The 17,011-nt window shown below is 30.3% G+C and overlaps 1 protein-coding gene across 1 annotated transcript; it reads right to left on the bottom strand.

Moving 5' to 3' along the window:
- Positions 1-737: 737 nt before the first annotated feature.
- On the bottom strand, positions 738-1,866 carry LOC145002017 (Exostosin family protein). Its single transcript, XM_078961332.1, has 2 exons — positions 1,512-1,866; positions 738-1,397 (listed from the first exon to the last, which is right to left on the bottom strand). The coding sequence occupies exons 1-2, from the start codon at positions 1,851-1,853 to the stop codon at positions 738-740; spliced, it is 1,002 nt and encodes a 333-aa protein (XP_078817458.1). The 5' UTR covers positions 1,854-1,866.
- Positions 1,867-17,011: the final 15,145 nt, after the last annotated feature.

Genomic DNA, 17,011 nt, shown 5'->3' with positions numbered 1-17,011 from the left:
TATACTAATTTTAGGTTTCCTTAGGAATAGTAACTTTTTGGAGTTTAGGTTTTTGCCACAAATGTTTGCTAAATTTAACATTTTTCGTCCTCGAAGTAAAAACTTTTACATTTTTACGTTTTCATTAACTTTGATACTTTTCGTCCTTGCAGTCTAAACTTTTATATTTTGATGTTTTTGCCGTAAATTTTTAGTGACTTTGACACTTTTCAACTTTGAAGTCAAAACTTTTGGGTTTAGGTTTTTGCCACAAATGTTTGCTAAATTTAACATTTTTCATCCTCAAAGTAAAAACTTTTACATTTTTACATTTTGATTAAGTTTTTGTATCTTTAGGTTTTTGCCACAAATTTATTGTGACTTTGATATTTTTCGTCTTTGCAGTCTAAACTTTTATATTTTGATTTTTTGCCCTAAATTTTTAGTGATTTTGACACTTTGCAACTTTGAAGTCAAAACTTTTGCATTTTAACATTTAAAAAAAAAAAAAAAAAAAAAAAAAAAACCTTTGACCACCATATTTTTCTAAATTTGGCAACTTTCACACTATAACCACAATATTTTTGTTTTTCTCGGTGGATGTTCTTTTTTTTTATTGTACACTTTTTACATCTAATTTTAAGAGTTGCCCGCTTCCTTTTTTATTTGTAGCGATTTACACTTTCAACACATCTTTTAAAATTCTCTATTACGATAAATATAGATATTTCTTCAATATACCGGTCTAATAATAAAAACTAAGAGAGTTTTACATTGAGCCTTCTTAACCAAACCGAATGAAGCACCATGTCTATCAAATCATATGCTCTCGATGGTCTATGAATTATAAAATGTCTTTGCACCTTCATCACCATTTTCTGCATTTTAATGTACTCATGTATCCCAACCCCTTCCAAGATTTTCTTGATTTCCGGTATCTTTTTCACCGGAACATGAATAGAAAACTTGCTCCAGTCAAGAACGTCACTGAATGGTAACACATAATGGTCAGAAACAATCACCGGAACACAACCTGATGAGATCGATTCAACTATTCTAGGGCTTGCTACTTCCCATCCACTAGGGCATAAGCAAAACTTCGCTCTTCCCATTAATTCCGAGTAATTTAGGGTTTTCGGGAGGTATTTGAACACTTGAATCTCCTCATCTTTTCCATCCCAAACTTCGAACAAATATTTTCTTACTTGTCCATGGTTGCCACCTGCAAAAAATGCAAGGATGGAACGGTTTTCAGGGGGTTGTCCAATGAGGGGTGGTCCAAGGTGTTCGTAAGGAATGTTGAGCTCCGGCAAGGAGACGTCTCTTGCCGGCCGAAAACCTTCAGAACTATTGGCATTGCAAAGGACACGAATGAAGTGTTCATACAATTTAGGGTTCGTCGCTGTAACATCTGGTGCCTGAAAAAGTAATGAAGTTGTTGGTCAATCAATTTGGAACCTAAATTTGATTCTTGGATATTCATGGTATAGGAGTTATATAATGAAAATTTAAACAGATGATCACATGTATACCCAATCATGACAGCTAACGAAGAAGTGATCAGCTCCACTGCTTCTATTCCAATAAGGGTACTTGTGTGACAACACCCCAATGTAATCAGTAACAACATCCTGGATAATTCGACGATCATAATCAGCATGAGATCTGTAAAGATAATGTCGAATGGAAACCACGCTGACAGGGAGGAAGAACACAAGGGCTTCTTCTGGGTTTTGAGCAAGAAATCTGCTTTTTTGGCTCTCGATTTCGTCCATGATTTGGCCTTCGCTGGAGTATATATTGTTCATAGGTCCTCCATGGAAAATGGGAAGTTCTCCTTCCTTGTATGCCCATACTTTGAAGCTCTTCTCCATCTCTATGTGGCTCCTGCGTTATATTCAAGAAATAGAATAAATCTTTGACAACAAGAAGTTAAGTAAAATCGATTGGCAAAGATAGTGGAAGCTTGAAGCATTGAAGCATGTATTCGTGTACAATTGTTTGCCAAAAATAAATATAAGTTTATGAAAGCTATAAAATCAAATAAAACATAATTAAAGAGTATCTTCCACACTAAGTTGTTGAGAGCTTTAAAAAGCTTAGATTAAAGAAAAAGTATAAGCTTAACACTTCGTTTAAACAAAAATATCACAATCCAAAAGCTAATATAAGGATCTTTTAGTTTTTTATGTAACTTTATATATTTAAAAACTTGGATCTACTATTATCTAAAATTTCTCAAAAACTCCTAAAAGCTCTCAAGAGTTAATTGAAGTAGCTTTTCGATTGTGAGTTTATACCAAAAAAATAAATAAGCTTGTAGGTCATGTTGTTCTTATATTAAAAAAAATCGATGATGTAGTAACCGTACTTTCATATTTCATCAGCGTAAATTAACTTTCTTTTTCAATTAGTGTGTACCACCGGCTATATGACTCTATCAATATGCAATACCAGAGATTCGTCGGAAGAGCGAGTTACCCATTGTTGTCCCATACCACCTCTCTCTACTCTCGCTTTACTTGACCGTTGTCCAACGATCATTTTTTATTCTTCTATTCCTTTTTACAAACTATAAATACCACACTTAACCATTTCAACAACTACAGATTTTATCCACTTTCATTCCAACTATCCCTAATTCCATTTCAAATGGATTTTAGTCATGACAAATCCAAAAAAAACGGTTCAAGTCAAAGACGCAACCGACGCAACGAAATTAGAAATGATTCTCAAGATTTTTCACATTTCATTCCCACAACCCAAAATCATCCACGGTTCCAACCATATCAATCCCGATATAGCCATCATCATTGATGCATTCATATAACCAATTTCGGTCATCTCAATATAATTATGCTTTTAATATGTTCCCCCACAATCCAATATTAAACTCATGAAGCATGGCAATTATGGGATGCTCAAAACAAAAAATCCAAAGACTCAAGTGATGAAAAACCTCCCATCCCTCAAACCCAAAACGAAGACTCAAGCGACGAATCTATCCTTAACACCTCGCGAAATTATACCAAGCATCAAAAATCCAAAAATTTCTCAAAACAGAAATAGCGTTGACACTGGTTTATTTTGACATATCAGAAGACAAGGAACGTGGAAACTAAAAAAGAGCAGATTTTTTGGAGTGAGTACCGGAACACTTTAAATGGAATATGGGGGGTTCGGATTGTATATGTAGGGAACTTCAAAATAAAGGATTTCAGGCGAAAGTTAAACATAAAGTTTTATAGTTGGCACAATGTGACTATTGGAAACTCTTTAAACATAAAGTTTTTCCACACGAAACGGCACATGATATATTAAAATTTCACGACAAATTGTTACATGTCGTAAAATATGATAAGAGTACCCCCCCCCCCCCCCCCCCCCCCTTATAAAAAAAAAGACCAAAACATTTGAATCGAACATATACACAACCTCTTCAGATGTACAATTTACATATGATATCAATGTAAAGGTTGAATAATTCTTGTTGAAATGTTGGAATGGAGGCAACGAAAAGGGAAGAAAGCGGCTTCCACAGCCTTACATCCTCATGAAAATATGAAATAACAGATCTTTTTCACTAAATTTTTTGCCTTCACCATCAAAACAAAGTAAAGACGGATGAAAGTAAACAACACCTAGAGGGAAAAAAATTATGTATCATGGAAGTTATCAAGCAAAGAAAAGGACATTATTGGAAGAGGAGATACGAGCGATTAATGAAAAAATAAGAGGAAAAATTTCTGGTTCTTTCTTCAACCACATGACCATTCATCCGAAAGGCTGTCGAGTGTGGTACTCATGAGGAAACGACAAATTGTCGCGATTTAGGGTTTGGAGTTGTAAAATTTTATTTTTAGATTTAATTATCAACTTAGGATTTTAATTGTTGTTTTATAATTTTATTAAATGTTTGTAGTAATTTACTATTTTTTAATAAAATATTATTTTAGATTTAGTTCTATTTATTTGACTTTCATAATTGTCTAATTATTTAAGAATATATTTAATTGCTTAGATGACATAGATGAATTAGTTTTAGGTTGTGATGGATGAAAGAGAAATGAGAGAAAAAAATATGTACTAACCAGGTGATATTTGGTTTGATAGGGTGGGATAGATGTACTTTATCTACTTTTATATGTAGGTTGTCAAAAATGAATCACAGAAAATCAACAAACGTTTTATCAACTAAACAAAAAATGTTGGTAGCTAATATATATATATATATATATATATATATATATATATATATATATATATATATATATATATATATATATATATATATATATATATTCCAAATCCGATAGTAACCCAAAAATTTGGAGGAATCGTGAGGATTTTTCTTCACCAATCATTTCGTCAAGGGAACAACCGTCAAACCTATTTACTTGTTTGTGATGCATTCACATGCAGCGCACGTGCATGAAACGTAATACGAACTCGACGAAATAATCATATGCGACGAAAATGACATTATTGGAAGAGGAGATACGAGCGATTAATGAAAAACAAGAGGAAAAATATATGGTTCTTTCTTCAGCCACATGACCATTCACCCGAAAGGCTGTCGTGTGTGGTACTCATGAGGAAACGACAAATTGTTGCGATTTAGGGTTTGGAGTTGTAAAATTTTATTTTTAGATTTAGTTATCATCTTAAAATTTTAATTGTTGTTTTATAATTTTATTAAATGTTTGTTGTAATTTACCATTTTTTAATAAAATATTATTTTAGATTTTAGTTCTATTTATTTGACTTTCGTAATTATCTAATTATTTAAGAATATATTAAATTGCTTAGATGACATAGATGAATTCGAGTTTTAGGTTGTGATGGATGAAAGAGAAACGAGAGAAAAAAAATATGTACTAAGCAGGTGACATTTGGTTTGATAGGGTGGGATAGATGTACTTTATCTACCTTTATATGTAAGTTGTAAAAAATGAATCACAGAAAATCAACAAATGTTTTATCAGCTAAACAAATATATATATATATATATATATATATATATATATATATATATATATATATATATATATATATATATATATATATATATATATATATATATATATATATATATTCCAAATCCGATAGTAACCAAAAAATTAGGAAGAATCGCAAGGATTTTTCTTCACCAATCATTTCATCAAGTGAACAACCATCAAACCTATTTACTTGTTTGTGATGCGTTCACATGCGGTGCACATGCATGAAACGTAATACGAACTCGACGGAATAATCATATGCGACGAAAATCCATGGAACGTCATTTAAATGAGTTTTTCTTTTCTTTTTCATTTATTTTGTTTTTTTCGTTTTTATTATTATTATTCTTTTGTTTTTTGATAAAAAAATTCAAAATTTGTTTTTTAAATAGATATATGCTCGGTTTTAATGTTTTTTTTTTTTTTTTTTCATTTTTAAAATTTTTTTTTTTTCTAAATTCTTTTTTCCATTTTTTTAAATATCTTTACTACACACTTGAAGACAGTAGTGGTTTTTTTTTTAAAACTAAATATCGGTTTGAGTTTTTAATGTTTAACAAGTATAAGATTTTAAATAAGAAGAATATTAACGATCATAATATTTTTCATTCAAACTTTTTTGTGAATCATATTATTTTTGAATCATAAAATTTTGAATCATAGTATTTTGAATCATAACGATATTATGCATTATACAATTTTTGATCATATTAAATTTGATCATTTTAATTTGGATCATAATATTGAATTAAATAAAAAAATTCAATACAACATTTAAATCATTATATTTTTTGAAATGTTTAATTTTGAATCATAAAAAATATAATAATAAATGATCATTAAATATTTGAATCAAAATATTTTTAGATCGTAATAAGTTAAGGATCATAAACATATTTTTGTATCATAAATATTTAGAATCATCTCTATTTACATCATATTGTGTTCAACAATTTTTTTTTAAAACTTTTAATCTCTTAAAATCAAGTTTAGTATCTAAAACATCTTATTTTTTTTAAATTCTTTTTACAAGATCATTAGAAAAGTGAGTAGAAATATTTCTTAAATTTTTATAATTTTTGAAGATTGTTTTTCTAAGTTTTTTTATAAATATAGAAAACAAAACACTCTACATATATTTTTTTCCAAATTATTATAATTGTGCTCATTTTGTAGATAACTAAACTTTAAGAACTTTGATTTTTTCAGATTTATTTTTTTCAAAGAAAAAAAAAAGTTTTGGTAGAAAAATTAAGCAAGTGGAAAAAAAAAATCACCAACTAATAAAGGATTGACACTTGTCATATTGAGAGATGGGGTACATGTCACCTCCCGAAGATGTCACATGGTCGAATTTTCATTTTTTTTCTTTTAAACTTTTTGTTTTTTTCACTTATATCCTCCAAATAATTAAAATTCCCCGAAAATTATCAAAATCACAATTAATTATGAAAATATCATATCTTCTCGTGAAAGTTTGACGATAAATAAAATCAAATCCTATCATTTAATTTTTCAATCTTAAGGCCAAAAAATTTCCTCACGGATCCTACCATTTTTTTAGTTCCTACTTGATGATAAATAAAAAAAATCCAATATTTTATTTGTCAAATATGTGTCGCATTTATAATTATAAAAACATGTTATAAGTCGTTTACCCCCATATTAACCAATAGTTATTACCACAATAAATTAAAATTATGAAAGTCAGTTAGTGTTACTTTGATAGAATTATTTAGTAAATTAAAATAATTATGTAATTAATTTCTTTACTAAGCATCAAAATACATGATATATTCGTTGGCGGTTAAATCTTATAATATAAATTTTGAAAAAGTTTGTATATATTTTATAAAATTTGTACCAACATAACTTTTTGTAGCCAAATAAGTTGTTAAGAAAAATATTTATTATTATACTGATAGCAAAAAAATTATACCAACTATAATCGGTATGTTATAGTGTTTAAGAAAAAATCGGTATTGTACCATATTCATCCCTACTTATATGGGTCATTTGGTAAGCGAGATTTAAGTCGATCACCAAGTGCTTATATGAGTGTTTTCTTAACATAAAATTACAAGAACATTGACATATTTAGTATAAGAATTTTAGTTTATTAACCTTACTCTTATATTACAGCAAAGCCAGTACATGTTATATATATATATATATATATATATATATATATATATATATATATATATATATATATATATATATATATATATATATATATATATATGTATATATATATATAGAGAGAGAGATTATTAACTATGGTATCAATCTCTTTTTTTATTTTTAGAGCTGAATTTTATCAATAAAATAAACTTAAAATACATAAATTTATAATTTTTTTTTTCAATGATACCAAATTTAATAAAAAAAAATTACTTTTTTCCGTCAAATTCACAAAACAAACCTGTGTAGATTCACAATGTGAATTTGAATTCACATAATGAATCCGAAAAATATATAATTTATTTTTTTTGCATTCACAGTTTGAAGTTATGAATTTAAATATTTTTAATTTTTTTTCATTAAAAAATAAACTCTAAAATTTTAAAAAAATATATGTGATTTTTTAGATAACCATTTATAATGGTTTTCTTTTTAAGACATTTCTAATATTAAAATATATATGTCTCGGGGGAACTTATATGTTGTAATCCTAGTACTCAATTTACATCATTTCCTTCTGATCTAAATCAAATAAAAAGAACCAAAAACACTAAGGTTGCCACTTACCACATGCTTGGTCCCAAAAGCTCCATACCAACTTGTTCCCTCGATCCCATTCCTCCCAAGAAATCAAAACATTTGGACACACGCATGGTTTTTCTATCAAAATAACTAGAAATATTGCTACTTCCCAGAAGAAATAAGTAATCATATATCTTACATATATGGTGAAGTTTGATCATACATCTATAAGATATGATATCTTATAAGTAGAGATATTTCAAGTTATTTTGATAGAAAAACCATGCGTGTGTCACTTTGTTTTGATTTCTTGGGAGAAAAATAAGTTGTAATTCAGTTTCATATCAAAGAGTAAGATATGAAGTCATGATCTCTAAGATAAGTGATACTGTTATATACCCACAACTTAACCACTTTATAAAGGCAACATATGCATGAAAAATTAAGAAATGAAAGTGAAGAACATGAATCTTAACTGATGAAAAGCGTAAGGGTTTCTGTAAACGGATCCTCTCGGAGTAAAACTCCGGTCATTAAGCCGCCATGGCATCTTATATCGCTTCATTCTACCGGCTTCTAGTATGGCAAAACGAGCCCTAGCCAATCGTTCCTCCACAGTTTCATCCTTCTTGATCACCTTCAAAAACATGTCCATAAACAAACAATTAAAAAACATAACAAAAGTTGCGATCAGTGAATAGAGAATAACATCATTTTATGTGTATTCTAAAACGGTGGCCGAGGCGCAAATGTCACTGCTGCTGTATAACTAGCATATATACTTACATGGCTGGTGGATAGCGGCAGCGGTGGTGGCGCCGGAGAGGGAGAGATAAAATAGGTTTTTAGAGAAGAAAACGTGAAGAAATTGAATTGGGTATTGAGGCAAACGAAGAAGAGAATGAGAAAGATTGTTGTGTAAAGCAATTGTGATCTGTTGCCGTTTTTCGAGCCATCTGTTGCCATATTATTGAGGTGGTTTTAGCGGTGGTAGGGTAGCAGCAGCAGCAGCTAGGGTTTTCTTTGACAAGTGATTGGTCGAAACTGAGAGATTTTCAACTACAAGTATCGTCGTCAAATGAGGAGCTTCCATCTTTTATTCTTTTTATCCATAAAAGGTTATCCTAATTTTAATTTAAAAACAATTTTTGAGTTTTGTATATATTTTAATTTTAAATGTATTTCTCATGATTTTCTGATTTACCGAATTTATTAAATTGAAATTAGGTTGGAAGATTGTTGTAATTATAAAAAGAAAATAGTAAAATTAAATACCGTTCATGTCATTTGAAGATTAAATCTTTTGTCAATTATTGTCAAAATATATCATATATTTTCTTTGTAGAATTAATTAAAATAGAATGAAACCGTATTTCAAACTTAGTGTATTTTTAACAAAGCTAATTACAAGTTGGAGAATAATAGTTTGGAACTATAACTTTTATTTATATAGAAATATATATGAAAAATAATTTGAAACTTGACATAAAACACGTAAAAAATTAAAAGTTAAAATTTAAAATCTCCTAAAACTCTCAAAAATTACTTGAACCAGGTTTTGAGTTATGAGATTTTTTTTTTTTTTTTTTTTTTGCTATTTTGGCATAATCGATTAAAACAATTGATAGTTAAAAAGTTAACAGTTAACTAAAAATTATTTGTTAACCTATAAGGTAACTGGTAAAAGAAATAATTTTATAAAAAATAATTGATAAGTTATCTTGAAAATATAAAATAATATTTAGAAATTAAATGTATATTTAAGAAATTTCAAAAAAAGCTAACAATCAAAATAATTTTTCAAAAAGATAGGTTATAATAAGCTATTATTTTATTTGTTAAAGTTTGAAAAATAAATTAGTTAAACACAATCTTTGTCTAAACTAGAAGCTTTAAGTTCCTAAACATTTTCTATAATTTGAATTTTTTTTAGAAAAAAAAAAATCTAAAAGCCAAAATTTTTAAAATCTCTCAAAATCTCAAATAACTAAACTCTATGTTATATAAAGATTTTTGTTGGTTAAGATGTTCATAAAACAGATAAAATGTTCTTTAAACTCTTAATTCTTATAGATCACTAATTTTAAACTTACGGAAAACTAATATTGATTCCGTAAAAATAAATAAATAAATAAATAAATAAAAAAAAAAAAAAAAACAATTTTTCTTTTCACACCGATCATATATATGAACTCAAGGCATGGTTATTGTTTGATTATTTCTGAAAGTTGATGACGACGTGAAAATGATAGGGGCTTCCAGTGTTTGACCCGAAGGTAACAGTGCATGTGTGTAGCGAATGTAATTAGTTAACTTCATATATTCGTTAAACTCGTTTATATATTGAAAAGGGCTGAAACTACATGTGATATGATGGGAAATACTTAACTTACTATTGAAATTGTGGAATGGATGTTTGTTTACAATATTTACAACAAAATTAATAAACTATATAAACACTAAAAACATAATGGAGAATGCGTTTATTATTCTCTCCAAAACTACATGTGATATGATGGGAATAACTTAAATGTCACTGCATGGCAAAAAAATAAAAGAAAATTAAGTGACCCATTAATTCTCCAATTAAGATTGTGTGCCAATGTATAATGTTTCTATAAAAAGCCAATCATCCGTATCAAAGTCTCTATTTCCACATTCTGTGAAAGAAGAAAGCAAACTCGATCCACCAAATTAATGAAAACATTATTGTATTTAATTTTTTTGTATATAACAACGCGTTTTTATCTACTCAACTATAATTTAAGAATGTTAATTTGTTTTTTTTTAACTATACAAAATAATTATATGTCTTTATTTGCAAATTCATTTCCTGAACGTAAAAGAAAAGAACAAATAAAATGTGTTTGGCAACATGGGCGGATTTTATATAGGGCTAGGAATCTGTGGCCCCCTAATTTTTTTGGCAGAAGTAATCCTTATACTTTAATTTGATATATATTAGCCCCCTCCCCACCCCCAAAGGAAATATTGAAGTTTCGCCACTCCTTGGTAAAAGTAACTGGCTGTTGGTAGTTGTTAATTGATAGCTAGTAGTTATAACCTATAATTTTTATTTGTTATATGACTGTTTGACAAAAGTTGTTAAAAGTTATTAAAATGTATAAAAATATATAAAATAACTTTAAAAAATATAAATATATCAATGTATTTTTTAAGTGCAATTCTGGAAATTAATTAAAAACATTGTGATTAAAAAAAACTACATGAAATAGTTTTGAGATTTTAAGTATTTTGTTTAAACTAAAAGTTAAACATTCGTACTCTCAAACAAAGTTTTTGCTTAAATCAAGTTTTTTTGTTAAAAACTAAAAGCTCACAAACATTCATTGCAAACACACCAAACAACTATGAAATTCTAGCTAGGGCTAGAGACCAAAAGAACACCACAGTAGCATACTCTACAAAACACATTATAAATTATGGTTGAAAAGGAGACAAAATATGGTTTTGCATGCAGATATTGTGTAGTTGAAACCTATGTAAAGCCTCAAAGACTCCATCTACACAATTGGATCCTTATAAGCATAGAACTTTGGTACACGAAAACAAACAATATCCCATAGGTCGGTAATGTTGGTATAATAGATGTTTATCTATGTATGTTTTCGGCCTAAGGCCTTTGTGTGTACCCCAAGTTTGCATTATACTCCTATATATATTGTACATTAATATAAATAATACTTTTCATATGAATAACAATTATATCATGGTATCAGAGTAAAATATGTAATCTTATCCCAAAATACTTATTTTAGCTCTTCCTTCTTGCCCTTTGCCCTACCCGTCCTTGTCATCGGTAACCTCTTCTTTTTATGATCTCCTTATTTTCTCTCATTATGTCTACTACCACAGAGAAACCATATGGACTTATGGATATCAAAGTGTATATTTCACTTATCCTTGACCTGGAAGGTCTCAATTATGATGCATAAAGGGAATTAATTGAAACCCATTGCAACGGTTCCAGAGTATTTAATCATCTCATAGAATCAAACAACAAAACACCTTAGCCAAAATTGTATGGAATTTCATTGACTTTAGAGTCAAGATGTGGCTTATTATTGATCTTAGTGTCATCCATCATTTTAATATAGGTGGGATTAACGTGAATCAGACTAAGTTCATTTTAGCTATAATTATAACTCAAGATTGGAGGTTTAGAGTGCAAAATCGGATAATCTAATATAGACTTGAAAACACAGGGATTCCATGGGCAACACCCCCGGTAGGGTTCCAAGGAGCATTGTCCCTTGAAACGGTCCCGAAACAAGATCTTTATGTAAACTAATCAACTCGGACATTATCTTCCCACCAAAACCAAGCATCACAATTGTTGTGAATAGTTATTGCTTTTCCCAACAAAAATTAATTAAACTTATGTGATGTCCAAAAACCATAGTAATTTTTTTACATTTTTAAAGGAATAAAAATATTTTCTAAATCACCTCAATCATCAGAAGTACCTTAAACATTTAAATCCAAAACTATACGTTAAAGCTTAGTGAGTTTCCCAAAATATCTCACATAATATATATATATATATATATATACACACACACACACACACACACAATACATGCACACAAGGCCTACAACACGAGGCTAGACCGCCATCTAGAGCCTACAACATCCAAGCCATGTCGTTTCCCTTAGACCTACAGTATGAACTGGACCGCCCGGGTCTCTTGGCCTACAGTTGGGCCTACCTAAAGGGAGTTCAAAGTGTGCCCATAAAAAGCCCCTAAATCATATGGCCAAAAAAAATTTAGCATATATATATTAGACTAGGTTGAATTTAGGCCCAAATGAGTTAGGTTAATTCTTTGTTCACTACTAGCTACAAGAAACACATGTAGGAAAGCACACACGTATCGCATCATTACTTCAGAAGCGAGAAAATCAATTGAAACTTTGGGAAGTTTAAAAAAACGCATCGATTTCTTTGTTGATTGTGTGGATATTAATAATGGCTATTGACTCGTCTCCAATCCTAGATACCAACGGTCTCAATCTTTGAATAAAATCAATCAATTATAGAGGTTTAACACTCATACTTTCGATTTATTTCTTCTTTCTTCTCGAAAATCATAAGCAAAACATACTTACAACCTTCTTAAATAATAGCATTGAGTTCTTACAATCGTAAAATCTTTCTTTTTGTTTATTGAAAATCATATTTTAGAGCTCCAAGTTTCAAAATCATAAGGTAAAGGATTTTCTTATTTTTATTTTTTCGTTCTTTTTTTTTGTAATCTGATTAATGGTTTATTTTTTATGTTTCTTATTTTTTTTTTTTTTTGAAGGGACATATAAATTAAACTTGAAAATCAAAAGGACTAAAGAACAAAGTCAAATTCGAAAATTAGAAGGAATATATTCAATTTCTGGTAAGCTTTTTTGTTTTAAATTTTTGATTCTTTGATTCAAATTCTAATAAGCTTCTTGAAAATCAAACTTTGAAGGTAAAACCAAATTAGATTCAATTCATGGTTCATTTTTTTAAAATATCTGATTCTTTGATTTTAAAAGCTTCAGAGGTTTCAAAATCATAAAGTAAATGATTTTTTGATTTTGTTGATGATTCATTTTTCTAGTTCAGTTGTTCACTTTTGTTTTATTATTTTAGTTCTTTTTAAAAGGACTGTAACATTCAATTAACGATAAATAAATAGAATAAAATAAATAAAAATAAGGATAATAATAATACATTAATAAATAAATAATAAGCCCTAAATCCTCGAGATGTATTTTATATTTTATCTTATTTTAGCCCTAAATCTGTAATAATTTATCAGTGTTAGCGTCAAGGAGTTACATGATATAATTTCCATAATTTAGGGTATGCAGTGTAACATTAAGACTTAAATTGTAATGAAATACGTGTAGCAAGGGTTGTTTGGTAATTATTAGGTTTAAATGGGAAGGATTTATGGGTCAGGGGGCTAATCTTGTACAAATGGAATCAAGTTTAGATGGAGTCAGGTTTTAAACCCGTCACCACTTTTCCCTCACCCCTCGTCGCATGCACTACACCCTAACCCTAAAACTCCAGCCGTCGCCACCTTATCTCTCCCATCCCAACACCGCCATCCCCATCGTTGAAACAGCATCGCTGTGCTCCTGCTGTCAGCGACAACGAGGACCACCGATGAAGGAAACAACCATGATTACAATGTGTGAGTCAGGAAGATCGAGAACACGAAGTTGCAACTGTCACCTCCCTCCGGTAACGACGCAATTGCAACGCTCGTAGATCCGGGCTAGTCAATTTAGAGATAATAGGGGTCGAAAACGAATTTTTGACAAAAGATTATTTAGAATAAATAATTTTAACCAGGTTTTAGAATATATCTCAAGGGTTCCGTACATATAAAGAGCACCGAAATCCGAGTTATAACGAAGAAGTTATTGTTGGATTAGTGTCTAAGTCCATAACTATTTTGGTATGTACTTGACCCGATGGTGCATGGTCCTTTTGGGTTGCCTTCACCATAGCAACTTGATTGGAGAAATGAATAAAGAGAGAAAGGATAATATGATTTATTAATATGTTATAGGAATAATATATTAAAGGAGAAATCATATTTGTTTAATTAATATTGGTCAATAATTAATTAAGAATTAGTTTTGTGATCAAATGTAATTAATTAAACTAGAGGGGCTGATTTTTAATTATGTGATAGTTACAAAATAAGGTAAGGATTATCTTATTTATATGGTGGACGAATTTAAGGTTGGAAAGCCTTAGAATTCGAGTATGATAAGGATTCAAGGATTATCTTATTGGTTGCTTAATGGATAATCAACTAGATAAGGATAATGACTGAAACCCTATCTCTACACCTATATAAACACCCCTAGGGTCATGAATTCGGGTATCCCTTCCCAAGAGGTCCTAGATACGAATTCTAACCTCTCACCTCTCTCTTTATACCTTCTCCACTTGCTTATGGTGTTTGTGAGCCATTAGAGGAGTGACACTTGTGACTCTAAGCATTCCAAAGTCAATACAAGGAGTTTTGGGGTTGTTATTGCTACATAACAATCAAGGTATGATCTTAAACCTAATTACATATTAATATGATTACTTGTATGCTAGAATTAGGGTTTATAGTATTGGATTCAAAGCATGTACAATAGAGAAACCTAGATCCAAGCATTAGGGTTTGTATGAGCACATAGGATGTCTTATGACCAAAACTCATCAGTGGTATCAGAGCCTAGCTTGGTTTCAATTGTATTGATGCATTGTATAACTGGAAAATCGTTTTTTGGGCTTTATGGCTGAGAAACTCGGCGAGTACCACAATGTACTCGGCGAGTACAGTGTGGTACTCGGCGAGTTCGAGCGTCAGATAATGCTTATCTCGAGATTTCTTGCTGTTTTGCATTTGGATAGTTACCTTTGTTGGAATAGTGTCTAAGGCTATAACTATATTCGGTGGTGCATGGTCCTTTTGGGTTGCCTTCACCATAGCAACTTGAAGGATGATTTATTAAGAGAGAGTAAATATTATAAGGAATAATATTTAGCTATTTGATTAATATAAGTCATAAATTAATTGGTATTAATTTGGTGACTTAAAGAGATTAATTAAATAAGAGGGTATAAACTGTCAATTGTTTGATAGTTAGACTTTAGACTGTAAATCCATTAGGATATACCTTGGACGGATTCTAAGAGCTTTAGGATAGCTCAAATCGTCCATAGGGTTATCTATGGAATGGATTTAGATAGCCTTAAGAGAAGATTATCCAATTAGGGTTTAGGGTGAAACCCTTAAGGAGTCTAATAGTATAAATAGACCCTATGGATGAAGGAATTCGACACACACAACCTAAAGCAAGGAACCTCTGGTCGAATTCCTCCCCTCTCCTCTCTCCTAAATCATCTTGCTTGCTATTGGTGTTTGTAAGCCATTAGAGGAGTGACAATTGTGACTCTAGAAGCTCCAAGACGAACAAGATCAACAAGGAATTCAAAGGTATGATTCTAGATCTGTTTTAATATTGTTGTTTAACCTAATTAGCCATTAGAAGTCTTGGATTCAAAAGCATGTTTATTAGAAAGCCTAGATCCAAGCAATAGGGTTTTGCATGCGCACATAGGAAAGTTCTTATGGCTAAAACCCATCAGTGGTATCAGAGCCTAGATTGGTTTTCTTTAAATTGTTGCTTGAATAACTGAAACAAACCTGCAAAATTCGATTTTTTGGGTTTTGAGTCACTGACTCAGCGAGTTCCAAGGTGGACTCGTCGAGTAGGCCTGACTCGGCGAGTCCCCTTGTGCACTCGGCGAGTCCAGGCATCAGGAATGGCCAGATTCGGGATTTTTTCATAATTATCTTATGGAAACTTACCTTAATCATATTAGATCAATCTAAATCCGATTTTTTTGATAAATATGACTATTATCTTGATCTAATTAAAGATATTTATCATCTAATAAAATATTTAATTTCCTTATATGATAATAATTAATTATTTTGGTAATTATCTTCAAAGAAATCAAGATAAATCAAATAAAGATAATTAGAATATTAATTGTTAATTGGAATTATTTGTTATTTGATCCTTCATGTTTTAAATGTTTAAAACCTACCCTAAAGTTTTGAAATTTATATTTGTGATTAAAAGTTTTAATTTAGACAACTTAAATTTCAAACCCTAGATTTTGAAAAGTTTAAAATGCAACCCTATACTTATATGATATTACTAGAATAATATATATATGTATAACTAAATGCTAGTCTTACCACTAGTAGGCCTCATTCACGAAGCCGATCTATAAGGTGGGTATAAGGTTGCGGCCTATAAAATGGCGCTTAATGGGTGTACACTCACACCCACCGCTTGCTTGATTGGTGGAGGGTCGTTAGCCGAACGGGTAGGATAGGGCAACCTCATCCTCTCATTAAAAGTATAATAAGAAATACGAAGTAACTAAACTTTCTTTTAAAATTTCCCAATCTTAGTTACTTTAGGAAAAGTGAATTGATGCAATCCCATGAAATTACACTTTGCACCTTGCTAAGATGTTAGTGGAGCGTGTGTGGTTTACCGGCACACTAATTGGTTCTAAGCGAAGGTGGCAAAGGGTGATTCATTGTTCATCATAGTTCGATGGAGCGTGTGTGGTTTACCGGCACATCGAATAGGTGATCGTTACAATGAAGGCACCATGTGAATTTGCATGGTAATTCACACCCGCTTTGTGATCCTCGGCATCCCAGTCACAAACAAGAGGGGCATATCGAGATTTAAACATGCCATTGAATAGTTCAATGAATCTCATCCGAACC

This window comes from Lactuca saligna, chromosome 6, assembly GCF_052625555.1.
Source record: "Lactuca saligna cultivar CGN05327 chromosome 6, ASM5262555v1, whole genome shotgun sequence".
Lineage (NCBI taxonomy): Eukaryota > Viridiplantae > Streptophyta > Magnoliopsida > Asterales > Asteraceae > Lactuca > Lactuca saligna.
The sequence above is the reverse complement of the archived record's forward strand: the minus strand, read 5'-3'. Positions and strand labels throughout refer to the sequence as shown.